The sequence below is a fragment of the Myodes glareolus genome, chromosome 21 (assembly GCF_982192425.1).
Source record: "Myodes glareolus chromosome 21, mMyoGla1.1, whole genome shotgun sequence".
Taxonomy (NCBI): domain Eukaryota; kingdom Metazoa; phylum Chordata; class Mammalia; order Rodentia; family Cricetidae; genus Myodes; species Myodes glareolus.
Genome location: NC_142046.1, coordinates 57,208,252 through 57,233,355, shown reverse-complemented (window position 1 = coordinate 57,233,355; position 25,104 = coordinate 57,208,252). Strand labels below are relative to the sequence as shown.

The 25,104-nt window shown below is 44.4% G+C and overlaps 1 protein-coding gene across 10 annotated transcripts in view; it reads right to left on the bottom strand.

Annotated features, from left to right (window-relative positions):
- The window catches only part of Osbpl6 (oxysterol binding protein like 6), a 174,432-nt gene that overhangs the window by 65,037 nt on the left and 84,291 nt on the right, over positions 1-25,104 (bottom strand). For 9 of the 10 annotated variants that reach the window (XM_087900080.1, XM_087900076.1, XM_087900081.1 and 6 more), the window contains one exon: positions 12,665-12,914. In XM_087900080.1, the coding sequence (XP_087756206.1) occupies positions 12,665-12,760 (96 nt within the window). In that variant the 5' untranslated portion in view covers positions 12,761-12,914. Of the gene's footprint in view, positions 1-12,664; positions 12,915-22,890; positions 22,986-25,104 lie in introns of all 10 variants that reach the window. The other variant, XM_087900079.1, reaches the window with a different exon arrangement.

The window sequence follows — 25,104 nt, the reverse complement described above, 5'->3', positions numbered from 1 at the left end:
AACTCTGAAATGACATACAATTTCAAGGTTAATTTCTCGGACAACCCTGAAGTTAACCTTGAGGCCGTGTAATTTCCAGTTTCTAATTCTGAGAACTGAGAGTCGTCTGACTTGAGCATTGGGACGGTAGCGTAGGACACAGAGCAAAAGGTGCAACATTTTTAGACCAGAACACCGCTCTCGTTCTGCTTACCAAGTGCCAGACAAAGCACTGACCAGGCCCGGCCGCGTGTCTTCGATCTGTTAAGATGGAGATAATATCTCTCATAGGACCTAGAGTTGGCATTTCTACAAAGCGCTGCCCAGAGACCGGTACACAGCTGACACGAAATGGTAGCTACTACCTAGCTGCAAACATCACACAATCATCAGTTATGGAACTCACACATTCCTACAGAAACGGAAGGGGTCCCTTTGCAGAGGGGGAACCATAATTACAGCGGCCCCTTAAAGTCAGTAACCCTCAACAGGACCACGGCACAGCCAATGCATCAGAACTCATCATGCCAGCGGTCAGTGTGAGCAGAGTAGACAAATGCCCTAGACAGTCACAGCGGGAAGCTGATGGCTGCAGGACGGTGTGGACCCTGCAGCCACCTGAGTGCCAAGAGTGGAAGGGGCACAAGTACTTGCCTGCGTCATCTTCATTTCCTCCAAGTAATAGTTTTCTTTGTAATACCATAAGCCACGAGAGCGGGGGTTCTCAACCTTCCTAAAGCTGCAACCCTTTTCTACAGTTCCTTATGGTGTGGTGACCCCCTCCCCCAAAGATAAAATTACTTTCGTTGCTACGTCATAACTGTAATTTTGCTACTGTTAATGAATCGTAATAGAAACGTATGTGTTTCCCGAAAGTCTTAGCTGACCCCTGTGAAAGGGTCTTTCACCCTCCAAAGTGTCCAGGCCCACAGGTTGAGAACCTCTGAATTAGCGTCACTAAAACCACAAGGTCATGCTGACACAGCAGGAATCCTAGCGAAAGGCACCTGTCCGGCCCGTCCTGAGAGCAGCAGCTTGCGGACAGTGAAGTGCCCACAAACGCTCCACGAAACTCAAAGCTGAAAACCTCAGAAACAGTGCAGGGCCCAGGAAAGGTCCCCAGGGGCAGTGGGAAACCCCACAGGGAGAAAAAACAAGTTAGCACAGTCTGACAGACTGGGTGTTTCTCCACGGAAAGGAGAGCGTCTCTGCACATAGGTTACAGTTGTGTAGCTTGGTCTTCTTGTAGGGCTCCTCACGGTGGAAGCAGCAGCTGTCTCTGACTCTGTTACCTGCTTTGGGGACCCAGAAGAGGAGGTACTTCCCCACTGCAACTAGATAGGCCATGGCTGGTTGACACCCACAGGAGGCCCGCCCTTATCTGACGAGAAAAGAGGAGAGGATGGCAGGGGACAGGGCATGAACTGGGAGGAGAGGACACTGTGGTTGGGTTGGAAAAAAATCAATCAAGAACTGAAATTTTGCTTGTGGGGCTTGAGAGGTGGCTCAGCAATTAAAACCAGATGTTCTGGCAGAGGAGTCAGGATTCACGTGGTGGTTCACAACCATCTGTAATTCCAGTCCCAGGGGATCCTATGCCCTCTTTTCTAGCCCGGAGGTACCAGGTATGCACACAGTATACATACTTATATTCAGGCAAAACACTCAAATACAAAGAAATAAATAAAGCTTAAAGAAAAAGAAATATTGCTCGCAAACATCGAAGTGCTACACTGATCGATACCTGGGAAACAGTTGGCTACAAAGGGGCAAAGCAGTGAGAATACAATAGCTTTTAATTCCCAGAGTTGCCTTTAAGTAGAAACAGAACATACCGTTCAATTCAATTTATTACTTAATGCCCTGTATTATAAACACTTAGCAATGCTAGTTACATAGCAACGTGGCTATAGAGCAACTCAGAGGCTAGCCTGAGCTACAAGAGGCCTGTTTCAAAAGAAAAGTAGGACTGACAGTCCCTTGCAGCTTGAAAGGGGCACGGGGGTGAAGCTACAATCTCCAACTGTCACAATCACCCAGAATTCAAAACAGGTTTCCAGTCTCATAGTCACACCCATGATTTTACCAACTGCATAAGAAAAATCTCCAAACTTTTAAGGTTTATATATGCACATTATATGCACGGTGGGGTTATTCTAGTCGTCCTTATGAAGACAGACTGTATATCTATGACGTGTCTGTGCGTACCATAAATATTTGCTGAAGAAAGAACACACAGGTGTTGTAATACAGATAATGTCTTAGTTCCTGATCAAACGCGATTACATGGCCGGGAGATAAAACACAGGCAATCAAGAGGAGGGGGCTGGCCCAGCTCGTGCCTCAGTGTGTTTAGAAAATTGCCCCCTATTTCCCACAGGGTGTGTCTTTCATCTTCATTTACCTTCAGGTTTAAATTTATGGTGCCAAGGGCTATAACATGATTATCAAAAAGCTGACAGATTAATGATAGATAAATAACCCCTTATAAATTTACTGTAAAAACAAACAAACAAAGGGAAAACAGAATTGAAAAACACCGATGTTAGGCAATGGAGTCTTTAGCTACTTTGGCATATTTCATTTTTTAATGCAAATGTAATGATTAAAACCAAAATGGGAATTGTACTGTACTTCAGTTTAATAACCTGTTTTTTCAGTTAATGTTCCCCAAGCAAGAGATATTCTTCAAATATTTTAAAAAGCTGTGTAAGATCTCACTGAACAGTTATGAAAGACTGATTAGCTGCTTCCTTATTTCTGATTTTTCACTGATTTAAAAATATTTTGATAACCATTTTGTGCACAATTATTCACATGTATATTAAACTAAAAAGTAGTATCCAGTATTTGGTAATTCCATACATGAATACAGTGTATCTGGATCACTGTCTCTCCTATATAACTTCTGTTGTGTCCTTAGGATACATTGTTCAGAAGCTAAACTACTGGTCCTCTAACATGACCTTATTAAAGGTTTTCTATAAACACAGCGAGGCCCAAACCCCACAAGATCAATGCACAAGCTTGGCAGAAATGTGAAAAGCATGCACGTCTATAAATCCTCGCCCCCGCTAGCTGTGACGGATGCTACAAACAGCTTCTAGTTAGGATTCAAAGGAAGTAAGTCTGATGCTTGGAATGTGACCTAGATGGCATGCACAGAGTTAGGAGTAGGAGGGAGGGGGTGAAGAATGCCAAAGTTTCACATTGTCCCTTAGACAAAATAAAAGTTTTATAGGTTTAGGGTCCTCCCACAGGATGTTTGATAATCCTAATAAAACACTGTAAAGTATATTCTGACTTCCAAACCCCAGAGAATAACAGACTCCAGGGAATGACAGACTTCTAGGGCCTTTCCAACCGTCTACAGTGCAAGGGGCCCTCTGTGACTCACTAACATCATCTATTTGATGTTCTGCCTACGACTCTAACGAGCTGTGTTAAGCTTGAATCTGACACACGGATTTGCCGCTGTAAAAATGCCATTCAAACCCAGCAAGCTGGGGGCGGGGGTCCATGAACCAGTGAAGCAGGCCTAGTAAACCTGCGGGCGCCTGCAGCAGACTCTCACCCACTAATGATGATTTCTGAATCATCTGTGGGTAATGAGTGACTAAGCGCCAGGTGTCAAATTTCTTTTCCAGTGGTCTCTGTCTCTGCACTTGTCATACGTACTGTGTGCTGTAAACAGCAAATGACAGTGGTGGGGAATCTCTAAGTGGTGACAAGAAGGCTGGTGGAGGGAGGGGCTGTTCATTACTTCTAATGGGGGGGGGCTAGACTAGTTGGAGCTAGTAGTAAATAAACGATCAAAACTTTGCCTTCCAAAGTCAATATATGCAATGAATATACAGACAAGTCGGCAAGTAACATGTCGTTCACGAGAACAGCCATGGGTGCAGGAAGATTGTTTTGGGTACCATTGGGTTTACAGTTTACTTGGTCAGAGAATGTATGAACATCACCACAGATGCTCAGGGGCAACGTGAGGGGCAATACTAATGCAGAAGTGACTGACAGATCCCGCTTTGCAGAGTTCTCCTCTGAGAACCCAGAAGGCCCTCCCCTTGGGTGGCTTTGCAATAAATAGATTAAACTGTGCAGTGGCCAGGATAGGGCCTCCGGGAACAGGCAGAGGGCAAACCCTGTTCTCGTCACGAGATAGCTGTGGGCTCTATTGTCGTATTTTAGTTCTCCGGAAAAGGTACTCATGGCCAGCCTTCTGCAGTCAGTGTTCATGGAGCATCAGCGGCTGCTGCTGGGTTCTTATCTATTCACAGCTCTGCGTAACACTTAGGATTTTCAGAACGTCCAATTCGCAAAAGGATCTTAACATCAAAACTTGGCTGAAGCATGGACTGCCACAAAGGAACTGTTTTCCTCCCTCAACCAATAATTAACAAGGAGCGACCCATCTTAATGCCCAAGATCAGAAGAGACTGGCATATATCCAGAGCAGTGTGGCCATAGACAGAAATAGTACTTTCTTACTGATACTGGTCCTAAATCCTGAAACGTGAACCCCACACAAAACCTTTGGGATTCCCAAAAGGCTAAATTTAAATTGGAATAAAGTCAAGAATTTATTAACACTGAACACTAAAGATTTGGTCTCTCCTATTACTCTGGAAAGGACAGTCCAGATTTTCAAATCAGGTTCGGGATCTTTCTACCCTGACAGTGGATTCCAGGGTCAATCTGCACATCTTCGGGGCCCACTGGATTGTACAGAGATGCAAGAATTCATATTATTCTGCTCCCCGTGGATAAGACTTGAGGTGGTCTAAACTTCAGGTAAGGAATAAAATCGAGAATATGTGTCACTTTCCCTCACATAATTAGACCATTTGGGGCTGGAAATGGCTCAGTGGGTAAAGCATTTGCGGCACAACCATGACAATTACCTGCAATTAATTCCCGAATACTCACCTGAGAAGCTGAGCAGGGCCATGTGCACTTGTAACCTCAGTGCGGGGAGGCAGAGACAGGCAGATCCCTGGGGTCCACTGCCTAGTCATCTAGCCTAATCAGCCAGCCCCGGGTTCCAGTGAGAGACCTTGTCACAAAAATCGACATATTTGCTTCCTGAGGAAAACACCGGAGGTTGATCGCTGGCCTACACACATACACACACGCATGCATGCACACTACATACACATATACCTGTACACACACCTTCATACCATGCAGCCACAAAGGCAAACACAAATATGAAATGTTTCAAACCGAGAACATTTTTTAAAGTTTGAGATAACATTACATTTTGCACAACTCAAAGCCAGAAAGAGGTTTGCTATTCGCAAAAGAAGCATCCTGTGCTTCAAAGTTGAACCCTGGTCATTTCACTGAAGATGCGCCAGAGACATAGCAGGGACAACTGTCAATTCAGTCACAGACAGGCTGGGAGATGTTCTTCTCACTAGGTCTGTCCCAAAAGAAAACTTGCTACGAAAACCTCATACACCAGATACTTAGTTCTTAGTTCCCCACATACTACAGATACTGAGGCGGCTATCAGAACAGCCTATTGCCAATCCGTTATACCAGCACGTAGTCTGGCTGACTCATTGCTGGGATGGCCTCACACGTCACCAGTGGGCACCACTGAAAGGGCTCTGGCTGATTTTGAAATACACTGCTCTTGCTAACACAGAGGAGATTGTGGATGCTCGTATGTGATGGCTAGTCTCCACTGCCAATCTGACGAGACCTAGAGATTCACAAAGAGAACATGCCTCTGGCATGCCCGTGAGGGGGTGTCCAGGGGATGAACTGAAGAGGAAGGCCTACTTCCTGACTGCAGATGCAATGTCACCAGTGGCTTCGCATCCCTACCACCATATCTCCCCCCATAATAGACAGTGTCCCCTTCCCCTCTAACCTTGTCTCTTGCCAGGGACTTTGTTTCAGGGACAGAAGGCCCTGGGAGACAGCTTGGTTGATCGATGTTTGCTGTGCAGTTCTCAGTCTAGACCTCCAGCAGGAAAACCCAGGTGTGGTGGCATGTGTCTGCAATCCCAGTGATGGGGGAGCAGAGGCAAAAGCTCACCCCTGAAGCTCGCTGGCCAGCTAGTCTCGTCAGTCAATGAGCTTCAAGGTCAGTGAGAGACCCTGTCTCAAGCAATAAGATGGAGAACAACTAAGAAAGGCGCCCAACATTGACCTCTGACCTCCGCAAGCACACACACACACACACACACGCACACACACCTGCACCTGCAAGTTCACACACACGAAAACTTATTTATACAAATATCTGTGCACATACATCATGAAGGGATGTGAGTGCACACATGCACTCATGCGTGCACACACATGAGTGCACACACAGAGATCCATAACTGTTAAGGAGTGATCATTATATTGAATACTGGAAAGATGATCAACTACGAACCTACATCTTATTCACATTTTCCTTTATTGATAATCTCTGAGCTTCAGCTAACTTTGTATTATCATACATAATTGCGGGCATTTTTTTATTTTCTTACTAAACAAACATGACTAATTCACTTCAAGACTGGCAGGATCTAACCTGAGGAACTGTGACACTTCACTCACAGGAGACAGCGTTAGTGAAACGATGCACTCTGACCCTGTGTTCTTACAGCCATGACATCTGATTTTCTGATGTCTTGATCATGGTGCAAATAAATATAATCATTGGCACTAAGGAGGGCACACTCTTGAGTCTGCGCCAACAACTCTGTAATTGTCCTTACAAGGCAGCCTTGGGCATGCAGGATTGTAAACATTTCTCTAAATACATAAGCATAAATAGTTGCAAAAAAGGAAATAAATAAAATGCAATCAGTGGATCATAAACTTAGCAACATTATTATGCAAATTCACCATAAAATGAACATGAGGATTGGGTGGGAAGCAGTAACTGTGATTGTCCATAGCTGCCTTTCATTCCCACCGATACTCTGAACATCAGTCAAAATGCTGCCACCTCTGCTTTGTGGAAGGCAACACTTCCTTCACAGACTTTTCCCCACGCATGCCTCCCCACACCTATTCTCAGGGGCGGGCAGAAGAGCCTGCCTCTCTCCACTCCTCTCTTCAATGCCTGGACGAGCCTTCTCCTCCCAATGTCTGTTCTTCTCATACTCAAAACGTTCAAGGATTGTTTTCTCTCCCTGCTGTCATGCCAATATCATGATTATGTCCCTACAGCTACACAAGCCTCTGAGGTCTGACTTACAGCCATCTCTCGTTCCAACCCCTTGCTCACATCTTCATTCAACTGCACTCTGACATAGCATATGCAGAAGATTATTCGAGGTACCAGGGAGACACTGCAGAATGGATGAAAATGCCTGAATAAAAGGACACACACACACACACACACACACACACACACATCCATCCATCCATCCATCATACAACACACCAAATGGTGAGTAATATTTCCATGGACAGTGAATGATAAGGACATATAGAGAAGGGCCGAACAGACTACCCCATGAGGGGCCAGTTAAAAAATAAGTCAAGTGTGTGACAAAGCCAGACATGGACATGGCTGGAGAAAAACTTAGACCAAGGGGATTAAAGTACATAATAACCCCAAAGTAAGAACACAGTAAGAACACATTTGAAACATCTCAGGAATATACTGCAGGGAACTGAAAGAAATGCAATGAGGTAAGAGATGGGGTCAGAGGGTTAGGCAGACCCAGATAATAAGTAGACCCATAGTCAATGCTCAGCAACTCAATGTCATATGGATGTCCTGCGGGGGTTGGTGGGAAGAGTTCAATCTACCTTTGAAATTTGAAGGGAACACTCCGGTTATCCTGTAAAGAATGCCCTGTGTGATGGGTGGGGGTAGAAACGGGAAAACCAAGTGGAAAACCATGGCAACATTCCAGATGAGAAACCACGCTGGCTTGGGCCAGGATAGAAGGGGAAGAAACAGAAGGCAGTGATCAGGATCCAGGTAAAGGAAAATTGACAGGGGTCTCTGTTGGTCTGAAGCAGAGTGTGAGACAATGGGAAGCTGAGGACATTTCCAGGAATCTAGGAATCCATTGAAATGAGAATTGTCTTTTACTGAGAGGGAAAATTGGAAATAGGCAGCTGGTGTAGGAGGTCCTTCTGTTTGTGGGTTGCTTTCATTGGGTAATGAAGAAAGAAACTGCTTTGGGCCTGATAGGGCAGAACTTAGGTAGGCGGAGAAAATAGAACTGAATGCTGGGAAGAAGGGCAGAGTGGGAGAAGCCATGGATCCTGTGACTGAGATGGACACCAGTTAGAATCTCCGGTAAGCCACTGCCACACAGATTAATGGAGATGGGCTAGACTAATATGTAAGAGTTAGCCAATAAGAAGTTAGAGCCAATGGCCAAGCAGTGTTTTCATTAATACAGTTTCTGTGTGGTTATTTCAGGTGCAAGTTAGCCGGGCCCACTCCTTACAACAGGCAGCTTTGAGAGGAAAATGATAAATTCGGATTAGCCTTGAAGTGGATCTTCCCAGGTAAGTTAAATATTACTGCAACAGGCCTATTGACATCCGGGATCAAAGTTCACAAATTCTGATCTTTCAGGAGCCAGGCAGTCTATATAAATAAATATTGGAATAACTGACAGACAAGGACTGTGTGATCAGATAGAAAATGCCCCTGTCTAAACTAGAGCCACCACTGAGAGAATCAGTGTTGTCACTTAGGATCTGAGCACAGTGTCCCTATATCTTCCAGTTTATAAGTTCAAGAAAAATCTGGATATTTTTATTAGCCAAATATTAGGAAAAAAAAGCTTTAGAATCTACTAAATTCAGGAAGTGTTTGATTAACTACAGGTTTTACTTCATAACTTAACAATCATCTTAATTCATTGATACATAGCACCAAAGAAATGTTGTTCAGCATGACTCTCAATTTACTTAATAAGAAAAGTTTTATTTCCATATATTTCAAGGGACAAGCTTTATTTGGGGCATGTTGTTTTAGGAAAGCCTTTGATGTCTGATCGACTCCGTTTGTTACCTCTCTGGAAGTTTCATGGGTGTTCATGTAGGGACGTTGTGAGATCACACACACACACACAGGCAACTATGTTAGGTGTTCTAACATCTTATACCAGAGTCCAGGAGGACTGCTTGTGGGAGAACGTCCTGAAGCCTTTGAGCTTATTAAGGACTAAGTGGACCCTTGACCCCCCTCAGTGGACGAAGAACCACTTAGTGAAAGCCCAGGCACTGCATCGCATCATGCCCCGTCTTCTGTCTTCCATCTGCTGTGCTACACAGCTTAGCCACAGGAAGGACAGTCAAGAGTTGGCATGCACAGATGTTTTGTTTATTTATCCATGAGGAAGAAAGGGGAGGGCAACTAAATCTGGTATGGGGAATTTGTAATAAAAAGACAAGACTAATATCACTGTGAGCCTTTAAAGATACCCTCTGTTTAGAAAAGTTTACAACACAGTGTGGGACATCAACTCATAGAGCAAAAGTAAACAATATAAAAATGCCAAACGTTATCCAAAAGCTCTATGACAAGGTCAGGGAAGGAAAGGCGAAAGCGGTTTTGAAAGGTCAGTGAGAGTCTCCCTGAGCCATCCTCGGTTGCAAGGAAGCACTAGAAGGTGGAGGTTGGGATAGGACTTCACTCCGGGAAGAGGAAGCAGAGATACAGACGGGGAAGATTTCGGAATCATAACACACAGTGCACATGCTGTGAAATGGGGTTGAACTAGACTATGTCTCCACTGGGCACCCAGTCCATAAGGGAATCTGGCTTTACTTGTGGAGGGAACAGGAAGCCTTTGAATGACTTCATGACTTTGCCACATTCAGGGAATATGAAATGACAGGGTTCTGAAGGCGCTAGTGAGGCAGGGGTCCTCGGAAGGACCTGGGAAAAGGTGACGAGAGTCTGGGCTGGGAAGCTGATGGTGGGAACAAAAGGAAATGATGTTCTTAAGGAAGGGTAGGATCTAAGGAGTTAATCTAGGGACTTTAGGTGCAATCAAGGAGAAAGACGGAGAACAGAGCCCGTGTCACTGAGAATGGTTCTCTGACAACAGACTGGCTTACACATACTGCTGTATGTCACAGTCAGAAAGGGGGACATCTAAGCAGCCACGTTTAGTGCTCATTGGCACTGTGCACCTAGAACCTGTGAAGGACAAACAAATACGAGGCATTAAAACACTGCCATGTCTCTGCTCTGTGCGATATCCTTCACCTACGTGATGAGGAGAAGGAAGCGTTGAACTGTGTAACATCACTTCTGCACAGACGTCTGTCAAATCAGGAGGGAGAGGAGACAGAATGAAGACTAATCCATCGCACTTTCCTGGCGCCCGTGTACTATAGAGATGCATATAAAAGTACTATAGCACATCGCAGCATATGCCAGACTTCCAAGTTCTCCACATTTATTCTGTGTTTTAGGTAATGATGGAGAGGTGAGGGGGGAAATGAATGATCATTATTCCTTACTATTATTCTCCTCTTTGATGGAGATGAACAGACACAAAAGAGAAGTCGCGAAAGAAGCAAAGGACAAAGTCTTGGGACGTGTTTCCACTCGCTGAGATACACAGGGACAAAAAGTAAATTGTCTCCTTAAAAAATACTAGCCATACAGCCTTGGCTAGCCCGGAGCTCACAATGAAGACCAGGATGGTCTTAAACTCATAGAGATCTGCCTGCCTTAGCCCCCAGAATGCTGAGATGAATTAAAGGCATGTGCTACATGGTGAGACTCTGTCCAAAACAAAAAAACAAACAAACAAAGTCTTCATGATCAATTACACGCCCTCTCATGTCGGCAGACTTGCCTCTCACAAGCCAGTCAGGAGTCACCCATTCTGACTTCAGGCTCCCGGGGGGTGGGGGGGCAGGCCAGGGTCTCCAGTGTCCCTGTCATTTGCACGTGGGGTCGAGAGCCCAGGTGTAGCAGCAGGCAGATCAACAGGGCAGGACAGCTGTTTCCATAGCCGTCACCAGCAGGCATTTTTTACTTACCACGGGTCTCCAGGGTGAGCTGGGCCCATGCTTCCCTGTTCCTTAGCAACCAGGAAGGGCATGCGACGAAATGCTCAGAGCAAGGCGGAAAAATGGAGAGGCCATAAAGGGAAAGAACAGAGGAGCAGGGGAAGGGTAGACTGGCCAGCTTGGGGGGGCACCTCAGTGTGCAGCAGCTATTCAACACCAAGTGTTTTCACTCACAGCACGCTGAGCCTCTGAGAATTTACAAATGCATTGCACCCAGTATTACAACACCAGGTAATCACAGACTTAGTTATTAGTTAACGGCAGAAGAACTTCTAAGACAGCGTATGGGTATCCTTTTGAACACTGTAACAAAAGGCACAAGAATTAAAAGTGTCCGCAAGACCCTGTAGTAGGAATATCTGTGTTAGGATCTGTGAAAAATATACCCAGAAAAAAATCATCAGTTTGCATAGACTGCCCTGGAATTTCTTGCTGTAAGCGGCAAGGGTATGTTAGGAGGGATGGATGGAGGCTGGGGTTCTCTCAAAAGCACCCACAGAAATGCATGCCCACTGCTGTGGATCCATATCTGAGTTGTTCATTTAAGAATACACGTACAATGAATTATTAATAACTGATGCGGAGCCTGGCACCGTGGCTAACACCTATAACTGCAGCACTTGGAGGCTGGCACAGGAGAATTGCTGAGAGTCTGAGACCGGCTTGGGCTACATAGGAAGCTGCAGGCCAGCCAGACAAGTGAGGTTCTGTGTCAAAAAGCAAAACAAACAAACAAATAAAAATGAAAGAAAAATATTTGATACACGCATTCCTTTAAATTAGGCAATATATTGTGATCACTTAAAATGCGAGTAGAGCAGAGATTTGAGGGCCCTGCAAGACTCTTCACTAAGTAAAACCCACACAAAGGAAAATCAGCATGAAAAAGTTGGCGACGCTCTTGTAAATTTCCATTTATATAACCAAATTACTATCATAAGGCACATATAACAGATAATCGTTATTCCTGTCTGCGCTGGCTGAAACACCGCTGTTGTGTCTATGGCCAGCATTTATATGATGAATCCCCACATAACCACGGCAGCAGAGCAGTCCCTCAAACACGGATGCAGCAACTGCAAACAAAGATAGCTTCACAGACTGGGTCCAATGGGACAATGGGTGTATTCTAGCATAAACAAGCTCTGACACTTTACTTCCTCTGCTGTCCTTCAAAACTGTTCAGTCCTTGATGCTTGCGGCTCCTGGATACCACAATTTTATTTGCCTCCTAACTCTTGAGATTGTCAGTGGCCGGATCCCAAGGAGCCTGGCAGGGGTTAGGGCTTGGCAAGCACGGTTGGTCTTACAGAAAGTCTCCTGAGGATTCACCTCCCCAAAGAAGAGGGATCTGAATGTGACCGTCCTGATACTGGCTCCAAAACCAGGTGTCCACGGTGAGAAGAACACCAGGCTTCCGGGAGGAACCCTGTTTCACGCTGGGGTCTGCATTCTCAGTGCCCCACCCCCAAAGGAAAATAAAGAATAAAAAAGCAGAGAAGCCACTGTAACAGCTTCATCCTGTCAGGTATGACAACATAAAATAAGGGGGTGACCTGTGATCTAAAGGACTTCACAACAAACTTTCAGATTCAGTTAGCAATCGCGTGCTAGCCACACACAAACAGGGTTCTGTTTGCAGAAAGTGATAAAAATATGCCGGTTCTCCTACCTGCCTGCTTTCCCTCTGAGAGGACGTTGAGGCACTTCTATGGGTCGGAGTGGATGTTTTATGAGCAGGGGATATGCCCTTCTCGTCTGAACTCATCACTGCAGTTAGTCTAGGGGTGTGCACGTGAGACCATCCCAATCCTCCTTCCGACTCCCAGACGAAGAACCAGACAAACTGTGGCTTTAGTCCATCTCGCACGGATCAGATTGGACCAGGAAAGCACAGGTTACTACTGGGGTGTCCAAACCACCTAAAAACAAAACAGAAAGGCTCACGTCATTTAAAAAGAAATACAAACCATTATTTTTAGGGTAAATTTAATTTGCATTGACAAAGGGAAGAAAACACACTTAGAAGTGCAGGTCTGGAGCTCAGAGACATTGAAGCTGAAGGCACAAATTACAATAATGATAAAAATGTACGAAATGATTCATATATGAATTCTGAAATTTCTATATGTATTAAGGAAATTTCATATAAGTCTATAGTTATATTTTTAGAATTTCTAACATTATGCTAACAGATTATGTGAATTTGAATGTGGTAGGATTTATGATTAGGATTTTAGTGATCACCTAGATACAGACAAGAATTGAAACAGCAGTCCCTTGGTCTTTCAAGGATGGTCAATTTGATGCTCAATCTGATCACCCCACATAATTAAGTAATTATTCATTTAAAAAGAACAATTTCAACAGTTAAGAGAACTCTCATGACCTTGTAAACCTGGATGCTCTAAGTGACTGAAGCTTGTAATTCTGTCTCAGGATTTTAAATCCCCTGCTATTCTGTTAGAATAAAAACTGCTTAGCTGAGCTGGAGCAATGACTCGGTAGGTAAAGAGCTGTTCTCCCAGAGGACCCAGGTACAATTCCCAGCACCCACATGGTGACTTATATGCTATAACCTCTGTTTTCGGGGATCCAGCTCTGTCTTCTGACCTTCAAGGGCACCAGGTTCATGATACACAAACATACATCTAGGGAAAACACCCACACACATAAAAAAAAATTTAAAAATCTCAGGAAATAAAAATAAGACATTTATCGTCCAAACTAGAAGAGTAGACCTTAAAGCAAAACTCGCCTTCCTAAGCCATAAATTCAAAGAGCCAGAGGCCCTTTTATTGGACAGCAAAGGCCTCAGCTCGGACTGGCAAAAGGCAGTAAAAAAGTCAACACCTGCGGATGATCATCCAATCTGCTCAACAAAGGCAATCTACTAACTGTGAATCAAGATTCTGAAGCCAAGTCCTGGTGCCTGGAAGCAGAAAAATGAGAACGCTATTTAGATCCTTGATTCAAAGGACTTTGTTTTCTGGTCCAAGATGTTTTACAAGTAGATGTTGACACTTGAGCCAAAAGTGTGGCGGCTTTGTGATGTGTTCAAGCGCTCCTGTGGGATGGGGCTAAAGCGGCAGACCTATTAAACCACTATCAACTCAGACGTAAATCCCATCCAAGTCTCAGGCCCTCTGTTAGTCTGATATACAACCTCCCTCCTTCCCCCTCCCTCCCCTGTTCCCAACTCTTTTTCCTCCTTCTCTCCTCCCCACCCCAGAACATCTACTGCACCATGTTCATTAGTATCAATGCTAATATCTTATTTTAACTCGACATTTTCAAGGTAACTTGTACATAATGAAACCATGGTCAGTCTTACTGTTTTATGAATACATTTAAAAGCTGTCAAAACCAAAGAAAATAATGGGTAAAGAACTAAAGGCATCCCAAGATCCAATTTTGAGGTTATTGTTGTTATCGATGCATTTGGGATCTCATGTTTTTAAACAAAAAGGTGTTGTGTGGCTTTCTCTGGGAGGCTGGTACAACTAATCTCAGATAGTGAACCAATTGCAGATAGAAGTTCAATGCAATGAACCACTGAGTTTATTGGGGTTCCATACAGGAGTATGGGTGACAGGTTACATACAGGAGCACGGACAACCCGAAGCAACTGCATCACTAAAAAAACAAACAAACAAAAACCCATCCCAGTATGGGAGATGGTTCATGAAAGCCAGCAGACCCCTTCAGCTCCCCATATGGCTTGTGGGCAGCTCAGCTGGCAGGACCAGCTCCTCTCCCACAAACGTCACTGCTCACAAAACCATGAGGAGGGAGGGACCTTGTGGTTGTAAGGAGAAGCGGGCTGCGTCCTGCCGCCTGGCTAGCTTAACCCCCGAAATAACCACACAGAAATTGCATTAATTAAATTACTGCCTGGCCCATTATATTTAGCCTCTTCTTGGCCAACTCTCACATCCTGACCTACAGAGAGAAATGATCCTGCGCTAAGAGTAAAAGGAGTGATATCTGAAATACTTCCAAACATAAGAACCTGATCGCATTTCAGCAGGAAAATAAAGCAGAAAATAACTCAAAATAAGACCCCAATGAAATCAGTGAATTTAGTTTGCACGGTGTGAAGCAATTCAATGAGTTCAAAATTAATGCGAAAGTAAGATCAAGAAAGGGTTTGGAAAGCCCACTTCTCTAAGTGTATTGTGGGGTGAGGAAAAATTACACGGTATTAAAGAACATTTGTAAACAGAATAAAATCAAAATCCACAGCACTCAACCATGCACAGCCTGGATCATTTACATTACTACACATGAAAACAAACAGGCAAACAGCCTGCATATAGTAGCTTACAAAATTAGAAGAGATATTTGGAGAATAAACGCATAACTGAATATTCTAAATTAGCTCAATTAACAAATCTAAGAGCTATTTCTTTGAATTAACAAAACAGGTGTGCGGGCCAAGCCATGAACAGAGAGAGAGAACTATAAAGAGATAAAATAAATGGACACGCCAAGCAATAGAAGGCAAAGAATCATTTGTCACAATTTGTGTCAATTATTTGGGAAATTATTGTCACAATTTATAAGAACTAAGGTTAATAAGTCAAAATAAAATATTCTAGAATAATCTTGGTAGACTCATCCATTTAGAACCCATTCCCAATACTAAAAGCTCCTAGAAAATATCAGGCCGTGTCTTTCTATGTTGGTGGTATTTCTGTAGAGATGCATAAGCAAAACAAGCCCACATACACACCTAACAACAAAGTAAGAGGAAATCTGTTTAGCCAGGACAGCCAGGGTTGAACACAGAAACCCTGTTTCGAAAAACCAAAACAAAACAAAACAAAGAGTAAAACTCTTCCCACTGACATCAAGACACTGATGTTTGTTGTTGCCTGAGTAACAGCGTCCTTAAAGTGCTAGGCAGTCTGCGGCCTAATTTGCTATCTGAAATACTCAATTAGGGCTGGGGAGCTTGCTCTGCGACTCAAACATCTGCCATGCAGGCAACAGGATCTAAAAGGGTATAAAAGGCAGGTATGCCTTTTCCCTAGTGCTGAGGGAGAGACAGGGTTTTCCTGGGGACTTAGTAGCCCCATCTCAAATGTTACTGAGAGCTTCAGGTTCAATGTGAGACTCTAAGACAAAGAAGTGACTGAGGAAGACATCTCAACATCAACCTCTGGCCTCCACGGGCACATGCTCACCTACGCACAGACACACACAGAGAAACTCAGCATGCACTGTTGGGAATTAGGAAATATTTTCTGGGTAGAAGATTTAATTTAAGGACTGAGACTATAGCTCAGGGGTAGAATGCTTGTCTAGCATGCATGGGGCCCTAGGTTCAATCCCCAGTATTGCTGGGGTGGGGGCAGGGAGACTTCTAAAAGACACAATTCAAAGCAGGGCATGGTGGCTCATACCTGTACCCCATATACAAGAGGCAGGAGGATGGCTATGAATTTGAGACCAGCCTGAAGTATACAATGAGTTCTAGGGTATCCTAGGCTGCAATAAGACTCAGTTTCAAAACAAAAGCAAAATCTCTCCAAAACAAGAGAAAGCATACGGACATAAAATATCATAAATTTTGCCTTTAATCCCAGCTCTTGGGAGGCAGAGGCAGACAGACTTCTGTGAGTCTAAGGCCAGCCAGGTTTACAAAGCAAGTTCCAGGACAGCTAGGACACAGAGAAGCACTGTTTGCGGGGAGGAATGCCATAAATTTATACAGGACCCCAGGGGCAATTTCTCTTGAACACATATATAGATTTGCAGATGCAGTTATTATCAATCACCTTGCATTTTCCAAAATATCCGGCTAACTTCCTCAGCATCGGCATGAGGTAATTCCTCATGCTTCCGTATTCCTCTTTGAACGATGACAGTGGGGCCAGAAGGCGGTAACCTAATGAGTTCATCTCTGGGTGCAGGCGAGACACCTGACTGGCTGAGGCTGTGAACCCCATCACTGTACACAGACACAGGTGTGTTCACGGCTGTACTGTCACGGAGCACGACTCAAACAAGTGCTCATAAGGAAGGTGAGAAACGTGTTATAGCACGCTTCAGCCGCATGCAGTGTGCAGTCTTCACATCTGTTTTTGCTATGGAGGAGCAGGTGCTGGGAATGGGATCTAGGGCTTCATACACACGGGGGCAGCTGCTCTATTTCTGGGGTGCAGTCTCAGCCCACAGCTTTCAAATATGGGGCATGGGGAAAGAATAAAGTAGGGAAAAGAAGAGTAAAGGAAGAATCTGGATTTTGTTTTGTTTTGGAGACAAGGTTTCTTGTAGCTTTGGTGCCTGTCCTGGAACTAGCTCTTGTAGACCAGGCTGGCCTCGAACTCACAGAGATCCGCCTGCCTCTGCCTCCGGAGCGCTGGGATTAAAGGTGTGCACCACCACCTGGCTTAAACTCTTAAAGTTAAAACAAAATCCATAAAATCATCAGGAAAGAAGTTTTAGACAAACATGCATGACGGAGTAGGGAACAACTTATTAATAATGATACTTGAGCCCCCACCTCCAAAACACTTGGAAAAACATAAGTTTGAAAAAAGTTTAGTGTTTTTAATATCTATAAGTTCTTGCAAATCAATAAGATAAAAATGATACCAAAATAGACTGGAAGCAACTGGGGCGATTCCCACAGGAGGTGGACATAAATGGCCGATCGGTTGCCACTGCAGTTTGAGGGCTTTGCCCTTTCCAGGAGGGTTAGATGTGAACAATTCTAATTCAGTTTTGACTAAGGAAATCACGAGGCATGGAAAAGACAGACACACTGAGACAGACTGAAGCAATCCTCTCCATGCAATTAATAAAAAATTATTCTCTTTACAATGGGATTAGATTCTCTTTTATAGTGGATATAGATGAACTTTATAATCACTCATGATAAAGCTATTCCCATTTGAAAATGATATTTCTTTAGAATTGCAGAATCCATTTCAAGATTTTAAAGTTGTCCTATGGTTGGTTTTTACAAATTTGTATATTTGACAAAAATCAGGACTAAAAGCCCCAAAGACAACAATTGTATGTTAAATAGGATATTTAATTCCCTAAATAATTTAAAATAAAGACATATATGCTGCATGAATAAATATAAAATCAAACACGTTAACATGTATTTGAGTTTTATTCCGTTTCTGTGAAACAGAAGGCCAGGAAGAAGGTGATAATGGTGGACAGGAAGGTGAACACACACTCCCTGCCTCACTATTTCTGACTGGACGTGGCCATAAAGGATCAGTGCAAGAGAAAACTTGAAACACATTCACATTGTGGATAAAGACACGTGTGTGCGTGCGTGTGTACAAACTCAAACTAGAGCCTCCTGGGAAGAGAGAACTTCAATTGACGATTGCCTCTGCCGGACTGACTCATGAGCATTTTAATCATTGATTAACGATTGATGTGGGAGGGCCTAGCCCACTGTGAGCGGTGCCGCCTGGAAGATGGTCTTGGGTTGTAAATAGAGCAGACCAAGAAATGCAAGCCAGTAAGCAGCATTCCTCCACAGGGTCTGTTCCAGCTTCTGTCTCCAGGTTCCTGCTTGAACACTGACCCTGACCTGCCTCAACCATGGACTGTAACTTCTAAAATGAAGTAAAGTACTCCTTCCCCAAGTTGCTTTGGGTCTGTGTTTGATCACAGCAACCGAAACTAAACTAGAATGGCACGTGGCGTTCATGAGCAGACTTAGGACGGCATAAGGAACAACTGCCAAGTAATAGCCACGCCTTCTGGCCTTGAAACTCACAAAAGGAAACATGAATATATATTCTTATAACTTTAATCACATTATATATTCACATAACTTTAACTACTTTAACTTTTTGTAGGGAAATCACTGCACAAGTTACAGGAAATCTCGATTTTTTTAAAAAAAAAAAACAGATTTGACCCAATAAGGAAAAAGTTCCTTATTACATCTGACTTACGGCTTTCCTCTAGAACAAGTTCACATAATATGGCTTTCCCTCTCTTTCTTTTTTCTTATTTTGGTTTTTTGAGACAGAGTTTCTCTGTGTAGCCTTGGTGGTCCTGGAACTCACATTTTAGACTAGGTTGGCCTCGAATTTAGAAATCTGCCTGATTCTTGAGTGTTGGACTAAAGGTGTGGGCCACCAAGGGTAAGCTGGCCTTTCCCTTTCTTTATTTCGCATGGCCTCTTGTCTTTGTTGTCATGTTTTGGTTTTGAGGTTTTTTTGTTTGTTTTTGGTTTTTCAAGACAGGGTTTCTCTGTAGCTTTGGAGCCTGTCCTAGAACTAACTCTGTAAGCCAGGCTGGCCTCGAACTCAACAGAGATGTGCCTGCCTCTGCCTCCCAAGTGCTGGAATTAAAGACATGCACCACCACTTGCCCAGCTTGGTTTTGAGTTTTGAGATAGGGTCTCAGTTTGTAGTCCAGGCTAGCCTGAAACTCTAGATCTTCCTGCCCAAGTCTCTGCATGCTGGGATTTAGAATGCGCCACCAACAGCTGTTGACTGTTTCTAGTTCTACCCACTGTAAATTTTCCTGTTTTTCAAGTTCATGTTCTAACTAATCCTTTGTAGATGTTCATGCAGAAGTCTCTGAACATCATCTTAAACCTACTGTCTCCCAATAATAAATCTCTGTGATATGATAATGTGCTGTGTTTATCTGAACACTGTAATTGGAACTAACGCTTTACTAATCAGGGCATACGCCCCTAAATTTAATCACTACATTTTCTTTTCAACTTAATTTTATTTTTCTACTTGAGATGGAATTTGTGGCAATTTCAACAACAGTCAGAAAGACATCAAGGCGTCTATGACCAAACCACCCTGAGCCGTCTCCGCTGATCTGGGAAGCTAAGCAGGGTCAGGTCTGGCTAGTACAAGGACGGGAATATGGGACTACTGGAGACAGAATAACTTCTGATCTTGAACCACCTCTATTACTCTTCCCCGAAGTGATCTTTCTCTGGACATCATTTAATTTTACAATTAACAAAGCGTACATCACCTTTTAAACATTTCTCAATGAGTTGAAAATCACACGAATAAAAGTTCTACCTGAGGCCAAGCATGACAATAATCCCAGCACGCAGGAGGTTTGCAGGTTTGAGGTTAGCCTGGGCTACAAGGTCAATCTCAAGACAAAACAGGAAAATAGGCAGGGTGGGTGGCACATGCCTTTACCTCCAGCACTTGGGAGGCAATAGCAGACAGATGTCTGTGAGTTCGAGGCCAGCCTACTTTACACAGTGAGTTCCTGACCAGCCAGAATTAACGCAGTAACACCTTGTCTCAAAAATAATAAAATAAGCTGGGTATGGTGGTGTATGCCACGTCCTTAATCCCAGCACTGGATGCCAGAGGCAGGTAGATCTCAGAGTTTGAGGCCAGCCTAGTCTACAGAATTCCACGACAGCCAGGGGTACACAAGAGAAATCATGTCTCAAAAAACCTGAGAGAGAGAGAGATAAACACACTCTGATCCCATGCTTGAGTAATAATAATAATAAAACAATTTGAGGTCAGAATCCTAAGAGACCACCCCCCCTCGTTCCATTAGCCTTCTCTGTCACGTGAGGGTAAGGCAGTGACAGAGTAGCAGGCTCTGACCGAGTGTGAGGTGAGCATGCTCAACACTCCCTTCCCGTTCACAGGGACACTCCGCTTTATATAAATGAGGAGAACGGGGCCTGGGAAGTCAATGGCTGCAATCCTCAGCTTGGCTTCCATCTGTTTGCTATTAGCGTCTCCACAGGAACTTACTCTTCTGAAAGGACTGTTATCTGTGTGGGCTGAGAAGACCCCAGAAACAGGCTGTGTAAAGCTTAATGTGAGGTCACAGGACAATGACTTTGATTGGCACGTGGACCATGGGCCCTGCTGACTTGGGCCGCTCTGTTACCCTCCCCTGGTCGTTTTGCTAGTATTAACATTTAAAGACTGGTCTGTTACTTTTCATTCATCTTTGGGGTTTTGACCTCTCTGGCATGTTAAAATGGAAGACTGCGTAACGTCACCGTGTGCACTACAACAGGAAGAACAAACCTGAGAAACACAGTTCCTGATGACGCTAACCAACAAGGTCGGGATGCGAAAGCTTTCAGCTCTGCTCTGTGGCCTTAGCATTTACAAATTCTCATCTATTTTGTGCAAATTCCTACTCAGGCAGCCAGTGGCCTTGAAGGCGCCCTATTTTGGGGAGGAATTTTCTTTCAAAACAACCATTCTCCACTTGGAGCTCCTGGGTTGACTAAAGTTAAAAATATCCCTAAAGTGACCCTTGTACACTGCTGGCGGAAATAAAAAATGGCAAAGCTGCTGCAGAAATCAATGTTCCAGCTATTCCTTAAATGTCTGTAAACAAGGTTACCGTGTGATTAATTCCATCTGGATATGCCCTGAAGACCTGAAGACTGTAGATCATACCATACATACACTCATGTCCACGGCATACAATCCCCAAACGCAGAAACAACCTCAGCACCCACCAACAAAGGAATAGATTAGCTTGGAGTATTCAATTCGTAGAACAGAATATTACTTAGACTTGAAGAAAAAGGAAACTCTAACAAGCATGATGACGTGGGGGTATTCGTCAGGGTTTGCTACAGTTATAGAACTTACGGAATAAATTGCCATCCCTGCAATAAAAACGGGCTATATTGGAAGGACTTACAGGCTGAGGTCCAGCTCATCCAACAGTGGCTAACTGTGAGTGGAAAGTCTGAGAAGCCAGAGGCTGCTCAGTCCCACAAGGCTGGGCGTCTCGGCTGGTCTTCAGAATATGATGGACTCCTGAGGAAGTGAGCTCCAATGCCAGCGAAGGAGTGGATGTGGTGGCAGGAGGAGGGGCAAGGAGGCAAAGAGCAAAAGCTTCCTTCTCCTGTGTCCTTACATAGACTTCAGTCAGAAGACGGGGACCATATGAAAGGTGTGTCTTCCCACCTCATGATTCGAATTGAAGGCATAGATCTCCTTGACTCAAGATCCAGATCAAAGGTCTGGACTAGAAGTGTACTAACCCACCTCAGACTAAGCAGAAAATCTCTCACGGGTGTGCTCTCCATATCTGGATTGTAATTCATTCTGATATAGTCCAGCTGAGAACCGAGAATAGCCGTCACCGAATCGGGGGAGGGACAGAGAGGGAGAGCAATGAAAGAGGTATCTCGATAGAGGGAGCCATGATGGGGCTAGGGAGAAACCTGGGGCTAGGGAAACTCCCAGGAATCCACAGGATGACCCCAGCTAAGACTCCTAGCAATAGTGGAGAGGGGGCCTGACCTGGCCTGCCCCTATAATCAGATGAGTGACCACCCTAATTGCCATCATGGAACCTACATGCAGTAACTGATGGAAGCAGATGCAGTGATCCACAACTAAGCACTGGATTGAACTGGTGTTCAGTTGAAGAAAGAGAGGCGGGATAGTATGAGCAGGAGGGTCACGGCCATGATGGGGAAAACCCCAGAGACAGCTGGCCTGAGCAAGTAGGAGCTCACGGATTTTAGACCCTCCGAATGTGGGTGACAGTTGTGTGGCTTGATCTGTTTGTAGGGCCTCTGGCAGTGGGACCAGGACTTATCCTGGGTCTGACTTTTTGGAGCCCATTCCTTATGGTGGAATACCCTGTTCAGACATGATGCAGTGGGGAGGGGCCTGGCCCTGCCTCAACTTGACATGCCAGTCTTTGTTGAAGCCCCTAGAGAAGCCTTGCCCCCTCTAAGGAGAGGTTGGGGGATAGGATGGGGGAGGTAGGGGCAGGAGGAGAGGAAGGAGGGAGAATTAGGATTGGTATATAAAATGAGAAAAAAAATAATAATAAAAAAATCGCCATCACAATGGATGAGCCCTGAAGGCAACATACCACATGAAACAAGCCAGATACACAATGGCAAATACTGCCAGACTGCATTCCTACCTGAGACCCAGAGTGAGCGTCCCACAGACAACAGGATTACCAGGTTACCAGGATCTGGGGGAGAGGATACAGAACTGATGCTTCCAGGACCGGATCTATAATTTCAATTTGGAAAATGAGAACAGTGTGGGAACGGATAGCAAATGTGAAATCACTCAGTGCCACGCTTTGCACTTAAAATCGTAAATTAGAAGATGTGATATGTGTGTGTGATCACCACAGAAACGTCCCCCACGATCAGCTACGCTGACTTGTACAACATCCAGGCACTATTTTACACTATGTCTGTAGCCAGGTTTCATCATGCGATCTCGTTCCTATTAGAACTGTCGCTCCAGCCTGGATCATGCCTCATTTCCACACGTTTCAAACATGTCTGCTCTCTGTTTATTTGACTTGGTTCAAGCATCCCTGAGGGAAGAGGCAATCTGACTTCTGCCACTGTGGTTCTACGTCACGAACCACAAGCACCGCTCAGGACACGAACTGAGCTTACCACGTCAACTAGATTCCAGCTCCTCCGTTTTACCCATTAAGCAGCTGCCTGGGCGCACACACACCGGCTGTAGATAACCCCTCTCACGTCACTTCTTTGATATTACCGTATATGCTTGAAGATAACAGTAAGTAATTCAAACGCATTACAAACGCTGGTTTCTTATCTGTTCAGAAGTCATTTGAGAGAACAGACTATACAAAGTTCAACCTTCCCAAGAGAAAACTTCCTAAAAAAAGATCTGCCAGGTTACTAATGGAACCCAAGGGGCCTTAGCGCCTTACTAGGCTTTCTCCTTCCTACTGCGGAGTTACCCATGAGGAACAGGGACGATGTGACAGCCTCAGTTCTTTCCAAACATAGCTGATCGACTAGCCTGGCTGCACCAAACTGGGGCGCCTTCCACTTACTAATTTACTGGCCTAGCGTCCAGATTAATCACAGCCATTTTGCAAACAGAATTTGGAGAAACGGCCACCCTTCTAGAATGGCAAGGTTTGTGCTGATTGACACCCACCCACGTGTCAGGGTGTCTACAGCGCTAAGTTGGGGGACCAGCAGGATGGCTGTTTTGATTACTGCTCGTGCACTGTTAGGTCAGGGAGAGGTAAACTGGCTTAGGAGGTCTACTGCAGGGACCCACGTATTTCAGGCTCGTGATTATTCAACTGGGGTGCGGTAACCTTTGTGCACACTCAGTGCTGAGCTCAGGAACCTGTTGTGTGTTCCCCTCCTCAGCTCAGGCTTTAGAGGTACCCCAAAATTGGCCATAGTGGTGATGGGAGCGAGGAAGCATGCATGCCATTATATTGTTCATAAGCACATATATCTTGCACTGATGTTCTACTTTTACATTTTAAAAAAAAATCTCATGGATTATGAAAGCAACCTTGACTCAGAAATACGATCCAAACATCAACACAAGATAAGAGAATGACCAAATACGACACTAATCATGATTATTTATGTTCGGTTTGATGGCACACATCTATAATCCTATCACTTGGAGATTGAGGTAGGGACTGCCTAGGCTATAAATTGAAATTAGCCTAGGCTGTAAAAGAGAATGGGCTATCCTGGGATTATTTAGTGAGACTCTGTCCCAGAAACTTAAAAACTAAACCAGAAAAAACAAATGCCTCCCAAACAAAACAAAACAAAACAAATGAAAGCCATAAAGAAGTCAGGCGGTGTTGGCACACGCCTTTAATCCCAGCACTCAGGAGGCAGAGGCAGGTAGATCTCTGTGAGTTCGAGGCCAGCCTGCTCTACAAGAGCTAGTTCCAGAATAGCCAGGGCTGTTGCAGAGAAACCCTGTCTCCAAAAACCAAACCAAACCAAATCAATAACAACAAAACAAAACCCCTAAAAAGCAAATGTGGTAGTTTGAATGTAATTGGCCCCCATAACCTCACAGGGAGTGGCACTATGAGGAGGTGTGGCTTGGTTGGAGGAAGCATGTCCCTGTGGGCAGGCTATGAGGTTTCCTATGGTCAGGATACCACCCAGTGTCTCAGTGGACTTCCTGTGGCCTGCAAGATGTAGGACTCTCAGCTCCAGTGCACTCCCCACCATGAGGATAATGGACTGAACCTCTGAAACTGTAAGCGAGCCACCCCAAATAAATGTTTCCTTTATCAGAGTTACCACGGTCATCGCGTCTCTTCACACAGCAAACCAAATGAAAATAAAACAATAACAACAAATAAAAACCCCAA